Here is a 21,076-nt window from a genome sequence, read left to right on the forward strand (position 1 = left end):
GTTGTTTTTCAGGGAAGGGTTTGGGGAAGCTTGTTGTACTTCCCAAGAACCTCAGAGTGAATCAGGATGTTTACCTGGAGCTTCTGTGTGATCATTTACCAGACTCCTTCGAGCTAACAGGTGCACGAGTGTTTCAGCAGGACGGTGCACCTGCTCACAAGGCCAAATCGGTCACCAATTGGCTTCGTGACTGCGAGGTATCATTCATGACAGACTGGCCAGGAAATAGCCCAGACCTCAACCCGATTGAAAACCTCTGGTACCTCGTAAAGAAGAGTCTCCAAGGGAAGGACGTGAGCTCTTTGCCTAAGCTGGAAGCCGCCATTCGTGACTCCTGGGACAAAATACCCCTCCAGCACCTCAGGAGCCTCGCCCTTTCACTTCCAAGACGTCTCAGGTCCGTGAAGAAACGTAAAGGCTACCCTACGAAGCACTAAAGGTAAATAAAATGCATTATTTATATGTTTTTTCAATGTTGAAAGGTTTGTTTCTCAGGAGGGACGCAGGGCGCCCCATACTTCTGACGAGCACTGTACAGTGTAATCAGATGATACAAAAAGATCAGACATGTTCTGTCATCATCATATGCTTTAGAAATTTATGTCAAAATCTGGGAGCTTGTCTACACCTTGACACTCTCAGTTTTGATAATATGATTGTTAGAAGAAGAACGCAATGTGGGTGACAAGTAGTAGCCTACTCCAAGTGTCAATTTTAACAGAAAGGCAGAGTTACAGGGAATCCCTTGACATGTTGTAAATCAAATACTAAGTCCTTTCGCCTCCCCTGTCTCCTTTTCATTGCTGGATTCACAGATACCTGAATGAGACAGTGGACAAAGATGCATATTATCACCCACAGATGAATGATAATAAGCACCTCAGTTAACACTGCATTACATTTACGTGTCTACTCCAGCAATTACCAGCAAATAGAGGCAGGAAAGGTGAATGGATTACAGTGTATGGTTGTATCATACCTACCTCAGGGCCTCAGCTGCTTCATGGATACATCAAAAGGGAATATTTGTGCCAACTCATACAGACTCTATACATCTGTACAATATGAAGTTATTGCACCTGCTGGTTTACCAACCACATATCCAGAAATGTAACATGGAACTTGATGCCAGCATCCTTCCCAATGATTTTTGCAATAATTCATAATTTTCTTGCATTCAAAACATGTGACTGTTTCCCTCCTGAAAAAATAAGAGAAAAGATATGATAAAAATTTCATTCCACCTTCAAAAAATAAAAAGTTAATACAATTATAATACCCTGTAGAAAGAAATCGATGCTGGAGAGGGACACCTTCAAGGGATGGTACTAATATAAGTGGATGGTTTCACTGCCCAATTATACAAACATCTCTCAGTTCCCTGCTTATCTCCCAAAACAAGGATGATCAACTGCTACAAGAGCACAGCTTAAGCTTACAGTCCAAAGGGTTCATGTTTCAGATGAACCTGGCACTACAACTACTACCACTATTACAAATAATCCTGTTCCATTTCTATGGTACATATGAGAGCTGCACTAACACATGGACCAAAATGACCCTGTATATCAGGAAATAAGTAGGTCAGAAAATGCTGTACTGATTCTGCACGTCTAACCTCTATGAAGTTGATCTTGCAAGGAAAGAAATGTGATTCTTCCAGCACATACCACAAGAAAAAGAGTTGCCAATGAAATTAAAATACAATTAAGGAATGAGGTGTGCTGCTGAAAGTATAGGGACTGTCATGTAGAAGTCTATGGCAGGTTACAGATGATGAATTTGGGTTTTTGAGGCACTTTTTTGTTTTTTCCCCACCAGTCAGACATGAGACAAATCAGAAACTCAGTGTGCAAATGCTTTATCCTGTGACTATTGTGATGGATATAAAGCAGTGAGTGGAAATATCAAGGGGGGATCCATAGGCATATGAACAGATAGGGTTAAATGTACAGCAAACATGGTCATGAATGAAAAGAAGAGAGCTGGTGCAAGGACAAAACCCTCAGAAATACCATTATTCTTAGCCTTAAAAGCAGAGCAATAGCTGTCAATGACACCAGCTATTGAACAACTGCAGAGAAAACTTGAGATGAGGTCACAGAGAAAGCAAGAGATATGGAAGGAGGGCAGTTTGCATATAAACTACAGTATTTGTGCTGGATACTAATGATGGCTATTATGTCTGGTACAACAGCAAAGATTTTAGCAAAATCCCAAAAGAAGAATGGACAAGAATCTGGAATGAATCCACGAACTGTAAATGCAACATCTCTAATGCAACCCATTCTAGTGGTCATAGAGGTTATAGGAAGAATGATGCATTAAAATCTTCCTGCTAATATGGGTAGTCACAATGCATTCAGATAACAAAGTGATTAAAGCAAGTGGGTGGTAGCTAATGATTTGAGTGTGGTCATCCATATTTAGGAAAGGCTAAATGAAAGCAAACGTTTGGCAAGATAGAAAGGTGTAAGTTGACGAATGAAGGCCAAATAGTTTACCAGTCAACGAGCCTTCACAGAAGCACAATTCTTGTGAACCGTATTCAGGATCCCATTTGGATTATATACCTTACAGTTGTACTGGGGTCAGTGAGAGCAAAATGTACATCCTGTGAAGAAAGCCTCATGCCAGCTATAAGGAAGTCAGAGTTAATGGCAATACTGAGCAAAGAGTTTACTTTCATCTGATCGGAAAAGAGGGAAAAGAAGGAATGAGGAAGTAAGTTGGCATGTTTTGGAAAAGGTGCAGGAAGGAGAGAGAAAAAGTTTTTACTGGAAAGTTCATTTGACCTAGAATAGAAAAAAAGTTTTTTGTTAAGGACTGATTACAAGCAGAAGAAGAAACTGTAACTCAGGGATAAGTTGATGATGGTCTCTCTCTCTCTTATTTTTTTTTAACAATTCCTTGTTCTGGACAGCATAAGAACAGGCATGATTCACCCATTCGACCCAGGGAAATTTTTTATCTTTACCATTACCCTCTCCTGACCATTTTAATCAGCTCAGGATAGACTGGATGTGTTAGATACATCCCTCGTAACCTCTAATACAAAAGACTTTTTCTAGGCTGAATAAAAATCATCTAGCTGCAAGAATAAACTAAAACGAACATCATTACTTCAAGGGGTTAATCGCTTTGCCACGATCTTAATCCCAGAAAGGGTGGCCACAAATGCCTCAAGGTCACTCTGTTCTCCACAATCAGGCTGCCCCCCTCTCTCCAACTTACATCCTCCTCACTCATATACCTCTCCATCCCATCCCTACATCTCATCCTCAATCTTATTAATACTTATTTCTGTGTTATTAATGCAATCCACGCCGGTATTCAAGACACTGATTACAGACGAGAACAGTAAGGACGTCACTGTCATCTCTGACGCCTTGCTCCCTCCTGGGAACCCCTCAACAGGGGCTTCAGGCTACAGTATCCTCACACACCATTCTCAGTCTCTCAAATACTCCCCTTCCTCTTTCACCTATATACATTCTCAGTAGACAATAATTCACACCTTGCTGAATACTCACATTGGCTATTTATTCTTCAGTGTTGTGTGTGCCTGTGTGCTTCTTGTATGTTATGGCAATTTCTTTCACTGTTGGTGTGAGTGCTTCCAACTGCAGCTTAATGTTCCCAGTCTCCTCACTTTCACCCTTGCTAGTCAGAGATTTGATCACCAGCTCTACAAAAATGTAAACAGAAATGTATTTACAGTGCATATGCAAATGTATAAGAAGTATTTACATGAAACACATGTGCAGATGTATCATATGAACATCAAAATTAAATATAGTATCATCAAAATCATCTTCCTATTACCCACAAACTGGTATGGTATGGGTAACAATGTAAATACAGAATCATCATCATCTCTTGAACCAATTATACCTAAATCAAGGGCCATGTAAGTCTATCTATCTATAGCCAGATGCCTTAATCCTAGAAGGGGTGGCCACAAACAAACTGCCTCTACGTTGCCCTGTCCCCTGGGACATAGAGGCGATTTGTTTGTGGCCACCTTACAGGATTAAGGAGTCTGGCTATAGATAAAAAGGTAGACAAATAGACTTACCTTGCCCTTGATTTAGGTATAAATGGCTCAAGTGAGGAAGAATGATGATGATGATTGGTGGATGGGGGCACCCATCATCCACTCACTCAATGTAGGGCTACTCCAGGCTGACTCTACATTGCATGACATGCCAAATGATTTCCTGCAAGCCAGGAAATCATTTAATATACTGGGTGGCAACCATACAACCAACCCATGTGTGTTCCCTACGTGTCAACAAGTGGGCTGGTGGAAGGTTAGTGCCATTCCCCTTAAAACGACTAACTAAAAAGACAAACAAAATCCGAGGTAAGTACACTGGTGAATTCGGTAAACCTTGTACATTTACTAATTATGCAAAATGATATACGGAATTGGTATAAAAGTTAATTTAGAAAAAAACATTTTTCTAGGGAAGCCACAGCTTCAGTTACGATGAATTAATGAGCTTGTATTCTATAACTGCTGGATTTAAATCTTCCATCTTATCTTGCATATCTCACTGATCAATCCATACTCTCCAGCCAACAAAATACATTTTTGATTTGCCAAAACAACAAATTTTCAAACCAACAATGTAGAAGGATGACTACTGTACATATAAAAATTAATTATACAGTATAAAAACATTATCTTGCACGGTGTTGGGCTTGTACTGAATACTACATCTACTTACCTACCTATCACAAGATGCCTTAATCCTATACAGGATACCCACAAATTAACTGCTTCCATATCATCCTGTCCTCTGCTATTAGACTGCTGTCCCTCCAACTCATCCCCCATCCCCATCTCATATAAATCTCTCCATCCAATCCCTCCATCTCATCCTCAGTCTCCCTTTCCCCCTCCATTTCACAAACATATACTGTTCTAGTCAGTCTCTCCACATGGCCAAACCATCTCAAGAGTATTTCTCCTATTCCACATTAACACCACAATGCTCCTTCACTTCCTTATTAATCTGCCTCTCCGTGCAACTCATGGTACACAAAGAATCTATCTATTATATCTAAAATCAACAAACTCAACTGAGCTAGTATAAGTAAGCATATACAAACTAGTGAGGGAAGTCAAGTGACTGACCCTGGTACTGATGGAGTGTGGAGAACTGGTCAGGTGGCAGGTGCATCTTAAGGAATGCCAAGATTTGTGGGACAAATTTGCCAGATGCTGTGAGGAGTGAGCCAGTGACTGCCTGGAACAGTAGAAGGCAAGCCAGGTGTAGTGTTAAGGGGGCATCCAGTGATCCCTCAACCTGCTCCAACAACGCTGCACGGTGACTCAACAGCACTTGTCTGGCAGGGACAGAAGTCACTGATAACTGTCAATCCTATCTTACTCCCTTTTGAGCATCGTGGCATGAAGATACATTACTGCAGTACAAAACATTTATGAGCAGGACAAATCTACATCCCTGGCAGCAGTTTATACGATGGAAAAACCTCTGACCACCACCAAGTTTTAAACTGAACCACATATGCCCACAGGCTTTTCTAACATAAGAGTGCCATCACCTGACAACCATGCTCATGTGGAAGTTTTTATGATCATAAAGTAGGCCAGACCTCACGCAATACCTTTATAATCACAGCATAACAAGGATTATAAACCGCATCATGTCAAAATGTCTTCTCAAGCACTGCTGCTTGTTCCTCAAAACTGGCACTATAAACTATTATGGAAACTTACAATTTTCCTGTAATATACTGCTGGCTTCTGCAAAAACAGGATTTTTTAAAAAAGTGACTTATATGAAGGGTATATAGTACTTACTGCACAAGGATTAGAAAACTATGTACTGTAAAGCAAGGGACAAAACTTCACCTACTGTAGTCTTTCTACCTTTATCTTCACCCAGGGTTTTTCACTTTGGCAGCTTGTTTCACATAGCTCAGTGGCAGAATATGACAATGCTATGGCTCCATAACACTTCTTCAGTTCTTCCTGACTACCATCATATTCTAGTCTATCTACTGTTCCATCTCGGTACTCAAAAAAAAGGCGAGATATCAATTTTTGGCCTTGCTAGAGTAAATAGGGTGTAATCCACAACACCTTACACATAAAGCATGTCATTTTCACATGGCATCATCATCATGGTGACTTATATGGGAAGGACGAGGTACCATCCAAAAACTTGGAAATAAAAAATGTGAAATAAGAAGAGCCATTAAAAGTATTCCCAATAAGATGGGCAGGACATCTATTCACTCACCATTCAAGCCCCTGGAATCTTGAGTCCAGCTTACAGGCCTAAATATCTGCAAATATTTTTAAGCATTTTTCCTCATACAGGTACATCCACTTTACTTACACCTGACACAATGAGTTACTCCAGCAAATATCAAATTAAACAAGGGGCACCCAACCCTTGTCTTGTGCTCCTCCATAAATAACTCATCTATTCAGCTCTATCCTTGTTATTTCCTTAGCCTCTTGATAGTGAAAACACACAAATAATGACCTGTCTTTCTTGTTGTCTTTCTTCTTGATGATGATGCCAGCTGCAGCAATGGCATCATCTACAGTCTTATTGAAGTCATCCAACTCAGACCCTGTTAATGCTTTATTTACACTTGTCAGTGGACCTTGGATGTCCTCAGCCAACTTTCCTATTATCTTCAATCGCATCTGGAAAGGAAAAAAAAAGGTATAAAATATTAGATTAGATTAAATTACAGTACAACTATATCTATGAATACCCATCCAATACATCCATCTATCAATCTACTGCCAGATGCCTCATCCTGTAATGGGTAACCACAAACAAACTGCCTCCATGTCACCCTGTCCTCTGTCATTTGGCTGCTCTCCCTCCAACTCACATCCCCATCTCTCATCTCTCTCACTCTATCCCTCTATCTCAGTCTTCTTTTCCTCCTCGTCCCCTCCATCTCATTCATGTACATTCGTTGAGTTAGTTTCTCATTCTTCATCCTCTCCACATGGCCAGGCCACATCCAAATATTTTTCTTTAACACTTTCAATCACATACAATAAAATGATGCTATACTGATGTTCGCTATGGTACAGCTGATGTTTTCTACAGACTAGAAGTTACACCAAGTACCAAAACCAGCTACTGTAATTACTTCCCAACATTTGAAGAAAACTGCTGAGAAAAAAATAAAATTCAAAAGTGTAATCTTAAATCACTCTCAACTTAAATGTTGGGACCAACTGCCTAGCCCCAGGCTCCCATGCTCCTCATGGGGCAATGTAGGATTGGATGATGGATGGATGAATACTGTCATGATTTTTAATAATGTTATAGTCTTAGCTTGGAAATGGAATTACTATACTTGTGGCTGGGCATCCTGTCTAAGTGTTGATTGCTGAGCTAGTTTTGGTACAGTACCAAGCTTGCAGCCACACTTCACTCTCAGGATAGCATTTCTCAGAGTAAGTGGTAGCCACCCACCTATATATGGTACTGTATGAGTTATAAATCATTAGGCATATCACCTCTTTTTGTGTGAGGTAGGCAGTACTGGATGGCTCATTCACAAAAATTACTATGGATGTACTACCAGTATGTGTTTAATCCTTACAGGGTAACCAAATGGTTACATGGGCTTCAGCTTAGTGTATGAACACACTGTTCTACAACTGTGCAGGCAGCAACAAAAGTCCTGTCATTTCTCCATGGACTCTAACAATTAAGTTAATAAATCAGCAGCAACTGACAATGATGACTGTAGTGGCTATGGATCACTGTCATCACTGTCACTAGCTTTTATAATATTGTACTGTATTGTTTATAGTGGCACTAACATCCTTGCATATGTCACCCTTAGTTACCTAATGGTGGCTCTTGATGCTGCTTGATCTCTGGCAGCCTCCTTATTCAGTCCTCTATCCCGGAGGCCACACTATGACCTCGTCCCAGGTCTATTTTAGTCCAACTCTCACAATCCTACCACTGACACACTTCTCACCTTCCACACCCAAATGTCATCCTCCATCCTCTCAACATGGCCACACCATCTCGATCTACCCCTCCTCATCACAACGTCAATACACATCAGACTAATTATCAAAGTCCATGATGACAAAAGGAGAGACAATACAACTTTAGTTGGCAATGGTACATTACAAAAAACTGCACCCTATACCACCATCATCATCATTATCATCATAACCATCCTCATGACGTCTTTTTCCACTTAAGGTTGGTTTGAGGTAGAGTTCACAAAGCACGGAAAGAGAAAACCATGACAGAACAAGTAAATGCATGCTCAATGAAATGGTCCACAGTCATTCACTCATATTTCCAGCCCCTAGATATGAATCCCAAATCATCTCACAGGCTTAATTACACATACATTTTTGGGAGGTACTTTTCTTTACAGATGCATACCCATATGTACATATTAATTTTTCTTTATATATGCACTTCACATTACAATATCTATCATACAGGGTCAGTCTGATTATTAACAAGTTAAAAAGGGGAAACAAACTCTCATTCTTTGTTCTCTGTACAAAATTCATTCAACCAACTTGATTCTCGGTCATTCCTTAGCCTCATCAACCTCCATACCTTGTTTTCTCAAACACTCCTTTACCAGCTCTATCCACAGTCTTCTTAGCTTACCACAATGTCTTCCAAATTCAGCCTCATTCACATAAACTCATTTCACCATCCTACTTATATCCACTCTCCCTACTACCTATGCAATCTCTTCAACTGTACACATTCCATGAAGTCACACTGTCTAGCATTCATAAAACTCAGACAACAACACAACATCTCAAGTGTGTTGGACTGTGGTTTGCCCTAGAGTAATCACCTGGTCAGTCAGAGGATATCATGACATTGTTCAGCAAAATAACTGAACTATTCTTATGATAATCCTCAACAATAATACAAAAACACATTTGGTGATAGCTATGGCAATATGACATAGCTACCTCTGGGATTAGTTCTACTTCACTGGGAATAACATTAGAGATGGTCAGGGCAAGGTAACAAAAATAATAATTGATGTAACACTACGATATTCCTCAACAATAGTACAGGGAAATACCTGGTCAGACCTACAACAACATGATATACCTCTGGAGTTAGTTCTGCTTCATTGGAAATATCAATAAGGCTGGTGTGGGCGAGGTAGGTAAGCACTTCAGACACCAACTCAGTACACTGGGTGCGCAGCAGATGACGTCGCAGCTGCACCTGTTTATCCTCTTCAAATACCTGCACAACACACAATAAATTAGGAATATTAAACTACTGTTGCTTCTACTGTTAGTGTTCTCAATACCTGCTCACCTTATCCATCTTACCTAAATGATGCAAGTTACACATTCTATACCCCTAAAATTCAATGCTAACACAATAAATCTCCTTTAACCCCTAAAGCACAGCTGTCGACAGCCGACCCCCCCCCCCCGTGTGGCGGGGTTGTATCGCGGTCTGAGTGCCTGTAGGAAAATATTTGCCAGAAATCAGAGATTAACTCTAGAACATTATAATTTTTATGGCACATAGTACTTACATTCAGCTTTCTCCAGAGACAGGTGTCGAGCCTTCGTGGACTACCCAAGGACTTGTGGAGACTTGCAAAGTTGGGTAACAAAATCTTCACTTTCACACCTCCAGCAACCCGGTTTCCCCTCTACCACAGCCTCATTGTGTCACAGTAAACTTTATACTACAACGTACAGGTAGTTTGGAATCCGTATTTGTACAATAAGCACTGATAATAAGGCTAAAATCAACGAAGCGTACGGCCGACATGCAGCGCGGCGGCGGTCTTCCCATCACTCAACAAACATTTCCATTTTCACAGCTAAAAACATGTATACTACATTATTTTCAATCATATTACTTCCCAAAAGATCACCGCGGCCCGCTTTTTATTCTGCCTTACGCCCGTCACTTTATTCTCGTTCCTGTCAGTCGCTTGCACTGACTCGGAAGAGCTAGAACTCACCATAATGTCTCTTTGAAAGCCTGCGGTAAACTGACGCTAAACAGGGGCAACAACGGAGGTCAGTAGTACAAAGGTAAAGTCTAATTGTAGCTAAAGGGTGGTGGTACTGATAGACAATACCAGCTGGAACATCCTTGCCCGCGTTTATTCAAAATTAACTCAAATCGCAAACGCAATGATCCGCCGTTATGTCCTTTTTGGCGAGCGTCACAAACGTGACGACCCGCGCTTCAGGGGTTAAGATGGACGCAGGAGCTGGAGACAGATGCCATCGCGCGGTGGTAATGTTATGATCAGGCAGAAGAGATGCCTGGTTATTCAAATATCCCTTAATTACCTCCCTATCCCCCAAAAGGAGGATGGTGGACTGCAGAAGGGAAGCTTTGGCTTATGGTCTAACAAGGTTCATATTCAGATCAACTTGGGTTTGCAACTGCTATTTCTGATGCTGCTGGCATACCCCTGATTTCTGTTAAAGTGAACAAGGAAAGTGAGATAGACATTACCATATTAAGTAAACGTATCCATAAGCAAGGCATTAAGTATGGGCCCAAAACCTTATCAATGTTTGCTTAGTTCCTCCATCTTTTGTTGCTGACTAATGAAACACCGTTTAAACTTTTTAAATAGTGAAAAGTGAAATGGTGCACACTTAGATGTCTAAATTCCAATACCATTTGATAAATGTGTTGTATGACACGCAAACTGTTAAGACAGTTAGGCTGCCATATGGAGGTTTTACTGTATTTTAATGCTGGAGAGGGATATCTTCATGTGGTAGCACCAATATGCCTGGGTGGCTCTGTTGCCTTTTTATACAAATGTCTCTTAATTCCTTCCCTATCTGCTTAAAAAGAAGGATGGCACATTGCAAGAGGAGAGTAGTTTCAGCCTGTAGTCCACTGGGTTCATGTTCAGATGTGGATAGGATTGCAACTACTAACCTACTACTGTACTGACGAAGAGAGTGTATGTGAGTGAGGTGGAGGGGGGAAGAGGGAGGGGGAGGCCGAGGATGAGATGGAGGGATGGGGTGGAGAGGGATATGAGAGAGGGGTGTGTGAGTTGGGAGCAGGGCAGTGAAATGGCGGGGGACAGGGCGACTTGGAGGCGATTTGTTTGTGACCACCCCAAACGGGATTGTGGCGTCTGGCAATAGATAGATAGATAGTAATCTAGTCTCCAATTAAAGAGGGGTAACTGCTCAAAACTGTCATTAAGACCACGAGATAATGCTGATCTGTGTGCAGTGTGTCAGAGAGAGCATACAGAGATTGTCAGGAGTGAAAGGACTGATCTCACTGAAGAGTCTCTTGAATGTATGGAGGTTTTGTTATTTGGCAGACGTTTTATGTGCTAGAGATGGAGCTGGAGCTAGTGCTGTGGCTCTGGTAAGGAGTAGTTGGGGGAAATTCACAGAGCTGTTGCCTCTCCTGACACTGAGATGGCTCTTCCTCCATGTTAAGGGATCTTTGTATGCGACATGTTACGAGTGATCTTTATATGCGATACATGTTAAGAGTGTAATTGTGTATGGCAGTGAGACCTGGGCAATAAAGGAAGAGGATATTCGTAAGTTCAAACATACAGATGTGACAATGATTAGATGGATGTATAGTGTGTCCTTGAATGCGAAGCCTGGGGAGGCTAGGTTTATGACTGAAGAGCTGAGAGGAAGGGTGGGACTGGAGTGTATTGGTGCTGTGATGGGGAAAGGCAGACTGATAAGGTCTGGACATGTAGAGAGGATGGAGGATGACAAGTGGGTGCGGAAAGTGAGAAGTGTGAACATCAGGAGTAAGGTTGTGAGAGGCAGACTGAAAAAGACCTGGGATGAGCTAATAGACTGTGACCTCAGAGATAAGTGACTGAACAGGGAGGCTGTCAGAGATCAAGCAAAATAGAGAGCTGCCATTAGGTGGCCAAGGATGATGCATGCATGTTGGAGCCTTTATAAACAATATGATATGATACAAACAAGTCCACTGGCCCCTGAGTTACACAATTGCAAGTTACATGGTACCCATTTACACAGCAACCAAAACTTTGAACTCAAACTCTAGCTGGCATAGTTTCTGAGGAACACAGGCTGATCTCAGCTGAAAACTTCAGAGATCTTCATTGTTCAACTAATCTTTGCCTTATTTCTCTGACTTCTCAGATGAATTATTGCCTGTACTTAAACAATATAGCTAACAAAAATAAAACATCTAGACAGATAATGGGAAAAATGTGTGTGTGTGTGGGTGAGAGAGAGAGAGAGAGAGAGAGAGAGACAGACAGACAGACAGACAGACAGAGGATGGGGGGGAGGGGGCTGATTTTTGTACTCTTGCAGCTTATCATATGCATCTCAACATCAGAAAAATTTCAATACAGTATTATGGCTCTGCATCTCCACGGCACTTCTTTGTGCCAGCATCATATTCTACTGTTAATCCACTGTTATAACTCAGTATTCAAGATGGAGAGGCGGTAATTTTGGACCATATTACAGTATATATAAAGGAGCGTTGTGGTGTGGATGTGGATGTGATAGGAAGCGTTAGGAGGAATACACTGAGGTGGTTTGGCCATGTGGAGAGGATGGAGGGTGAAAGACTGACGAAGAGAGTGTATGTGAGTGAGGTGGAGGCTGAGGATGAGATGGAGGGATGGGGTGGTGAGGTATATGAGAGAGGCGGGTGTGAGTTGGGAGCAGGGGAGTGAAATGGCAGGGGACAGGGCGACGTGGAGGCAATTTGTTTGTGGCCACCCCGAACGGGATTGAGGCATCTGGCAATAGATAGATAGATAGATAGATTAGAGTAAAAATGGCTCAGTATAGTCATTACCACAATAGGCACCACAACCTAAGACACAGTTCATATTAGTAATTCTGAAATAAATTCTGAACACCAATTGCAGTGTGTAAAGCGTACATATGTCTTGAAAACTTGATGGGAGGGAAGTCTTACTGGCAGCAACTTGTCTACTCTCAGTCTGAATGAAACACAAAAGGTAAATAAAGGATGATGAATAAAAGTTCAAGTTTTAACTCAGAACTCTGTCATAAACTTTCCATCCATTTTGAAATACTAACTACCCTACTCAGCTGATACTAAGAGTCATTTCCTTATGATATTTATTATATGAAGCAAGCTTGCATTAAATCCTCCTCTCCAAATGCTTATGTACTATTGTTGCGGCACACGACTCTGAGGTTGTCACTATCATGCCCTGGCAACCTACCCATCTACTGTGCTTCTGATTTTGTATCATATTATACATGAATCATATTATTATACACAATTATACTCGAATATTATTATACATGAAAACATCATACACGAATCACAGGCGTATCATACTGTACAGGAAATCAGAAGCACGGATGACGGGTAGGTTGCCAGGGTACGATAATGACAACCTCAGAGTCGTGCGCTGCAACTACAGTGAGTGTTGACAAGGGATTTGTCAGGATACAAATAATTCAGTAGATAAAGCTGATGGAGATCCACTTTAGGCTGGAACTGCTGATTCTTCAAAATAAGCATCACCTTAGTAAAAGGGTAAATTCTTTTCTAGCAAAGCTGACACTGCTGATCCAAACTCAATACGAAGAGACAATAGTGACCGAGGTGTTACGGAGAGATGCCTTTCCATGGCGGATCCAGTATCACTTAATAGGTTCACAGCCTAGTTATGCAAGCATCTTACAACTATATCCCTATCCCCTGAAAGGAGAATGGAGATCTACAGGGTTCATGTCCAGAAATGTCTGAGGCCACTGCCATAAAAACACAGTAAGTGGTGCTGACCTTAATACTTTTCTCACTGAGCCTGATAGTGGTAAGGAGTGCAGCGACCTTGTCCTGCAGCTGCTGGTGTGTCTTTCTTCCGGCTTCACCACCAGAGCTGAGGGTGGCCAGGAACACCCCTCGTGCCACCTCCTGGAACTGATGTGTCAGGGGCCTCAACAGGTCATTACTTAAATCCTCAATCACTTCTTCAGGCACATCCTCCAGGTCTTCAAATTTACCTATCTCAGCCTGTAGCTCCTCCAGCTTCATGAACTCAACCTGTGGGGAGTAAGGTTCATCATGGTATTAGAAAGAGTACAATGATAGACAGATAGGGAGACTGATAATGTAAAAGTCTGGGGGTGTCTTTCCCCAGACTGACTATTTTCTGGTTGGGAAGTTAAACAGAAGCTACTTAGGTATAATTGTTGTTGCTGTTGCTCAACCCTGGTCCATCTGGCCATGCAGACCCATCAATCACAGGTAAGCAACTGCTTCTGTGGGCCATCCTACAGGTACAGTACAGTATATACACATGCAGAGATCCAGCACCCCCTTGACTGATGGCCCCTTGCCAGGGTGGGACCAAAGTGCTTCCCCATGGTAAGGTGCAAGGATATAAGAAGAGGTTTGACTCCTAGGTAGGCACAACTGCTCCTTTCCTCCACCCAAGGTAAAAAGCACCATCACATGTAGGCTCCTTGTCAGAGCCAGTGAGGGATAATAAAGCTGTTGACAGTGAGATGTGTGTACTGCAGTAAAATTTCCTTATAAGTGATACACTACTAAGAAAATGTGAGGGGAAAAAAAAAAAAAATAGAACTGTACCTCCTTTTAAGTGGCTAAAGTTTTAACCTGGTGGATTGTGCATGAGTAATCCATGCAAGCAGGTCCCTTTAGCTCATTAAAATACAGACAATGTATTAATCATACCTCTCACCTGACCCCAACTAGACTACAGATATGCTTCCTAAGGGTATAGCCTACTGTATAGAGTTGTGTTTCCCAACTTTTCCGGCTGTGACCCTGAACACAGATTTTTTTTTTTTTTGCCTGGTGACCTTCAGAGTGGAAATATAATTTCAGTCAGTGCCGTTTCTAGCCTTTTGGGGATCCTATGCGAAATGCTGTTTGGGGGCCCCTATTTTGTGAAGCTATGGTGGGGGTATTCCAAACCCTCCAAGGTGGTCCAGGGGCACGCCTTTAACATTTAAAATGCATCAATCTGGTGCACTTTAAGAGGAAAAGAGGCTAGATCTGTGAAAAACTCTTAACATCTTTTTTTCTCCCAAATTCAAATAAAACATTTCAAGTTGACCACAGCAATTTAAACTTATAGAAAATGATAATAAATGGGAACACTGAGGCTCCCCTACAGGATTTACTGAATCGCATTATAACATCTCCCAAATGTGCATAAATGAGAAAGATGCTGCATTTTCCTTAAAATGTTTACTTTAAATCTTAAGAAATGTTAAACTTGTTAAGGAATCAAAATTTAAGCAAACATTGCAACTGATAATACCAAACATACAAAAATATCCCTCTCCCCCTCCAAAAAAAATAATAAATTAGGCCATTACACAGAATGAACATAAAATAAATTAGGCCATTGTATGGAACAAACATAATGACACTCACATAACATAATGACACACTGGGAGCATTTGAATAAAAGTATGACTCAAGAAATATTCGTACATAAGCGTCTATCTATCTATCTATCTATAGCCCGACACCCTAATCTCGCAAAGGGTGGCCGCAGACAAAACGCCTCCAAGTCGCTCTGTCACCCACCATTTGACTACCCTCCCCCCAACTCACTCCCCTCTCCCTCATATACCTCTCAACTCCTTCCCTCCACCTCATCCTCGGTCTACCCCTCCCTCTCCCTCCCTCCACCTCACCTACATACACCCTCTTAGTCAGTCTTTCACACTCCATTCTCTCCACATGTCCAAACCACCTCAGTGTATTTCTCCTAATCTTCTCAACCACATCCACATCCACCCCACAACGCTCCTTCACTTCTTCATTCGTCAACCTGTCCCTCCAAGTCACTCCACATGCTCCTCTCAAGTAACTCATTTCCACTGCTCTCACTCTTGACTTGTTCCCCTCTTGCAAGGTCCACGCCTCGCTTCCATACGTCAGGGTAGGGATCACAATACTATCATGCAGTGACTTCTTAACTTCCATACTCACCCCCCTATTTCTCTATTTCTCACATAAGTGTAAAACCGATAAATCTTCATCCTTTGAAGTATATACCCAACACTGCAGAACATTAGAACATCAATTTTGTGACCTCATTATTAGGCATGGGATTCACCTTAAATGAATGAGAAAAATTTGTACATCATATTTTTATAGGGGGAAAAAAAAAAAAGAAAAAGAAAAAAAGTGAGCATTCTGCATTGCCCTCAAAATAAAATAGGAAATTAAAAATTCTGGCGGTATCTAGTGTCTGTGTCTTACTGCGAACGCTCCTATATCAGGAGATTCTGACTGAAAATTTCAGAAGAAATGAGTACAATTTCGGAAGTTTCTTATTTAAATACATTACTGTACTTACATTACTCACTTTATGGCACTTACAATAATTGGCGGGTCTACAGTACCCCCTACAAAATTTATTTCATGAATATCAAGTGACTCAACACACATTTTAATGTAAAAAAAAAGCCAATAATGGCATTTCAGGGGCCCCCTGATGGCTTTGGGGGCCCTATGCAACCGTGTAATTCGCATATACAGTAGAACCCCGGAATTCGTACACAATTTGTTCCTGGAGGCTGTATGAGTTGTGAATTGTTCGAAAACCGAATCATTTTTTTCCATAAGAAACAATGTAATTTGCATTAATCCGTTTTTTAGTATGGATGAAACGGTAAATTTCGCCATACTGTAATGAATGGAAAGATCGGAGACACGGGTTCCACTTTCAAACTTTGCAATGATTTCTTTTTTCAGCTCAATTGTTGTTCTCACTGCTTTACTTTTAGCTCCAGCTGACTCACTAATCTTCTTAGGGTCCATGATTATGTACAATTGTCTAACGAAAATACGTGATTCATCACAAAGTTTAATCGAGCCTGTATAACCGATGCACAGCTGGCGGATGACAAAGCCAGACTGGCGACCATGTGGAACCTACGACGCCACATCTCTTAGTGCAAATAACAGGTCACCGTATGAAAACTGGAGCGATTTTTGGGCGAAAAAGCTGTACGAAAACCGAGTTGTACGAGCAGAGAGGCGTCCGAATTCCGGGGTTCCACTGTAGTAAGAAACGGCATTGATTTCAGTGTTTCTTCTTTTGGTTTTATCCATTAAAATTTACTGGATAAAATGAAATGGACAGGTTAAAGTAAAAGTCTGTAAAATGTATTGAATAAATTTTACTGAATTTTACTTTAATAATCAATAAATTTTGGTATTTCTTATACTGACTGATGAAAATGAAAGGCACAACTTCATGTACAGTAAATTTAATTTATTGCAAATTAAGTAGGCAAAGAAAAACAAACCTTTGACTGGTAACTATGATGCTGCTTCATGAGTGAGCCCTTCTGACTCTTAGTTCTTTGATGATAAATTTAGAAAAGAAAAATTGTGGTTACCATGATGCTTTTCTATTATAACACGAATGAAAAGAATTTGATAATTTCTTTCTTCAAATGGACTTCTGTACAAAAACTGAAAAGGAGGAAAACATTTAGGGGCTACCGTGATGTTTCAAACTTGTGGTGTAAATATATTTACACTATTTTGTACTTTAACAATTTATTTTTATTTTTATTTTTTTCATACCATCCCAAGACCCTCAGGAGCAACCATGCGACCCTCATTTGGGTTGCAACCATGGATTTGGGAACCACTGGTATAGAGGTTAGGCTGACATAAGACTGTGACATTAAAGAGGAACGGAAATGTGGAAAAAGTCTCACCATGATTGACTCCAACTTGACAATTAAAATCCTTCTGTGACCCCAATTAGACTATAAATATGCTTCTTAAAGGAACAGGCATAAAATGGTGACACACACACACACACACACACACACACACACACACACACACACACACACACACACACCCTCACTGGCTCAGTGGTAGCGTTCTCGCTTGCCATCTGGTAGATGAGAGTTCGCGCCTCGCTCAGGTTGCGAAAAGTTTCACTGACGAAGTGGGTGGTTACTGTCCCCCTCGAGCAAGGGGATGGGTGTGTGCGTGTGTGAAGGTCACAGCCTTGCCCTTAGATCGGACTATATGAGCTCTCAGCTCCATTCCGGGAGGGTAAAAGTTGACGATCACGACCATCAAGTGATCCTGACCGACCCGGTGAATTACACACATACACACACACACAAAAAGGAAGAACTTCTCCATCACAGACTTCAACTTGCCAACTAAAAACCCTCTGTAACCCTAACTCCTCTATAGAGGTCCTAGGTACTGGCATTAAACCCCTCAAATTCTTGAAAAAAGTCAAGATGGTAGCCAAGATGCCAGCCCAGATATCACAATGTGGATAGTTTAAAAGTAGTCTGTAGCACCTTGCAGTTTGGCACCACTTACAGGCACTGTTAAGGTCTGTTTAAGAGAAGGTACAATAGTATGTACCTAGAAATACTAAAGAACACAGCAGTGAGGGAAGCTTTTACTGAGATGTATATATGGATGACAAGATGTGTTGAAATTTGTGGTGTTAACCTGCCGTGTCCTGGCAGATTTTTCACCAATGACCTCCCCCAGTCACAGCAATTTTTTTTTTTTTTTTCTTCTTCTAAAACCTCCGCTTTTTATGAGAAACATCGAAAATTTAGAGAGAGTGCTTACCTGAGCTCAGAAATGTCTGGTACAGGAGACCCAACCCTCACCTGGTACTGTGCTCTATCGAGCCCAGCTCCAGAGAAGATGTTTTCTATGGGAGGGGTAACTATTCCAAACCACTCAGACTAGGTAGATAATTATTTATTTGGTACGGATTTATATGCAGTACAAGAGTATATTGGTTTTCACACAGTAATATAGGCGATATAAACGTTGTTTCACTCACCAAACACATTAACATACCGCACCTTTTTTGGCAACGTCACCTGCTCATCACTTCTGCACGTTTCTTCCTCTAACACCACGTAAACTTTGTCCTCCATATTGTCATCGATTGGGGAATCACTCTCGCCTTGAATTTTGTACTGTGGCGTGACATGTCTTTACTGGCCAGTCACTGGTAATAGGTGAGTTGCCGAGACAATGGTGTGCGGAGGTGGGGGAAAGGGGAGGTGATGTGAGGTAAGACACTGTCCCTGCCTGGCCTCGGGTAGAGGAAGGTGTCCTGCATATACGTACCAAAAATCACATGCGAAATTGAAATATGTGCAAATGACGGATCTTGCAACTGCAGCACGTTTATAAACGTCAGCGGGAGTCACAGTGACAAAACGTTCGGGCACATATGTACGTCAACGGGACGCAGCGGGTTAATAAGCAGTATGATACTCGGAAGGAGTTTTCCCAACAAGTCACTAATTTAACATGTGGCTAGACAAGGGGCTTGCCAAGCCAACACAGTGTCATAATAGTGGAATGAGAGGTTGATCCAGTCATAGAAAAAGATAGGTGACAGTCAATGGAGATATGAGTGATAAGTTTTCTGTGAATTCTGGCATGCATCAGGAGTCAGTCTTAGGTCTCTTAATGCTTGTCATGGTGTTCGAAGCTCCCTTATGTGACTACAGAACTGGACTTCCATGGAGGATGTTGTATACTGGTGACTTAGTATTGACTATAGAGAATAAAGGGAGATAGAGGAAAGATTTAAGAAGTGATGAGATGAAATGGACACAAGGGTTTGAAGTGATGCTATCCAGGACTGGAGGAAATACTGTCAAAGGAGAGGAAGTGTGGCCACGTATAGTTTGTCACAAGGGTGTGGGAAGCATCTTCATCTTGTGCAGTATTTGTGATAACTGCATGCTTAAAATAAATAGTGGTATTTAAGGTAGGCAGCAAAATAATACTGATTTCTGTGTGAATTTTCAGGGAGAGCACATACAGATTGAGAGGCATGACAGATCTGATCTTGCTGGACTGTCTTTTGAGCATGTGGAGGAGTTTTGTTATTTGGGGGACATGTTACATGCTGGAGGTGGGGCCAGAGCTAGCTCAATGGTTAGGGTAAGGAGTGGCTGGAGGAAGTTCAGGAAGCTGCTGCCTTTCCTAACATTGAGAGGGCTCTACCTCCATACCAAGGGACCTTTGTATGGGCAGGTGTTACTAGTGTAATGCTGTGAGGTAGTGAGACATGGGCAACAAACAAAGAGGATATTCATGGGCTCAAATGTACAGAAATGACAATGATTATATGGATGTGTAGTACGTCTTCGAATGTGAAGCCCGCGGCTAGGATTATGACTGACGAGTTGAGGGGAAGGCTGGGACTAGAATATATTGGTGTTGTGAAGAGGTTGTGTAGACCAAGATGGTTTGGGCATGTTGACAGATGCAAAATGACAAGTGGGTGCAGAAGGTGAGAAGTGTGAACATCAAGGGTAGAGCTGCAAGAAGCAGACCCACACAGACTTAGGACAAGGTCATAAAGTGTTCACTTTGATTTCCTTCATTTATAAAGGTTCCAACATGCTTGCTGCGTCGGCCTTGGTCACCCAATGGCAGCTCTCCATGCTATTCGATCTGTGGCGACCTCCCTATTCAGTCCCTTATCCATTAGATCATATTCTATGACTTCATCCCAGATCTTTTCCAGTCTGTCTCATGCAATTTTACTCCCAGTGTTCACACTTTTCAATTTCTGCACCCAACTGTCATCCCCCACCCTCTCCACATGCCAGAACCATCTCAATCTACTTCTCATCACAACACCAATATACTTCAGTTCCATCCTTCTTCCCAACTCTTCCATCATAAACCTAGTCCCCCCAAGAAATCACATTCAAGGATGCACTGCACATCCACCTTATCACTGTCATTTCTGTATGTATGAGCTTATGAATATCCTCTTCCTGTACTGCCCAGGTTTCATGACGGTACCATACAGCATTACATTACTAACACATGCCGCATTCAAAGATCCTTAAGTACAGATGAAGAGCCCTCTCAATGTCAGGAGAAGAAATAACTCTCTGAACTTCTTCCAACCACTCCTCACTCTAGCCACAGACCTAGCTCCAGCCCTAACTCCAGCACATAACGTCTTCCACGTAACAAAACTTCCACAATCGCAAAGGACTCACCAGCTAGATCAATCCTTTCATGCCTAACAATCTCCA

At 41.6% G+C, this 21,076-nt stretch overlaps 1 protein-coding gene across 1 annotated transcript in view; it reads right to left on the reverse strand.

The window, feature by feature from the left end:
- Positions 1-546: 546 nt before the first annotated feature.
- Positions 547-21,076, reverse strand: part of Ufl1 (UFM1 specific ligase 1) — a 130,788-nt gene continuing 110,258 nt past the window's right edge. Inside the window, exons 9-14 of the mRNA XM_080285588.1 lie at positions 13,800-14,060; positions 9,120-9,260; positions 6,525-6,691; positions 5,144-5,355; positions 3,534-3,688; positions 547-1,201 (exon numbers count right to left, since the gene is read on the reverse strand). Of these exons, the coding sequence (XP_080141714.1) occupies positions 3,543-3,688; positions 5,144-5,355; positions 6,525-6,691; positions 9,120-9,260; positions 13,800-14,060 (927 nt within the window). The 3' untranslated portion in view covers positions 547-1,201; positions 3,534-3,542. The remainder of the gene's footprint in view (positions 1,202-3,533; positions 3,689-5,143; positions 5,356-6,524; positions 6,692-9,119; positions 9,261-13,799; positions 14,061-21,076) is intronic.

The sequence above is a fragment of the Coenobita brevimanus genome, chromosome 107, assembly GCF_032717465.1.
Source record: "Coenobita brevimanus isolate Jiangsu-jjx chromosome 107, ASM3271746v2, whole genome shotgun sequence".
NCBI classification, from domain to species: Eukaryota; Metazoa; Arthropoda; class Malacostraca; order Decapoda; family Coenobitidae; genus Coenobita; species Coenobita brevimanus.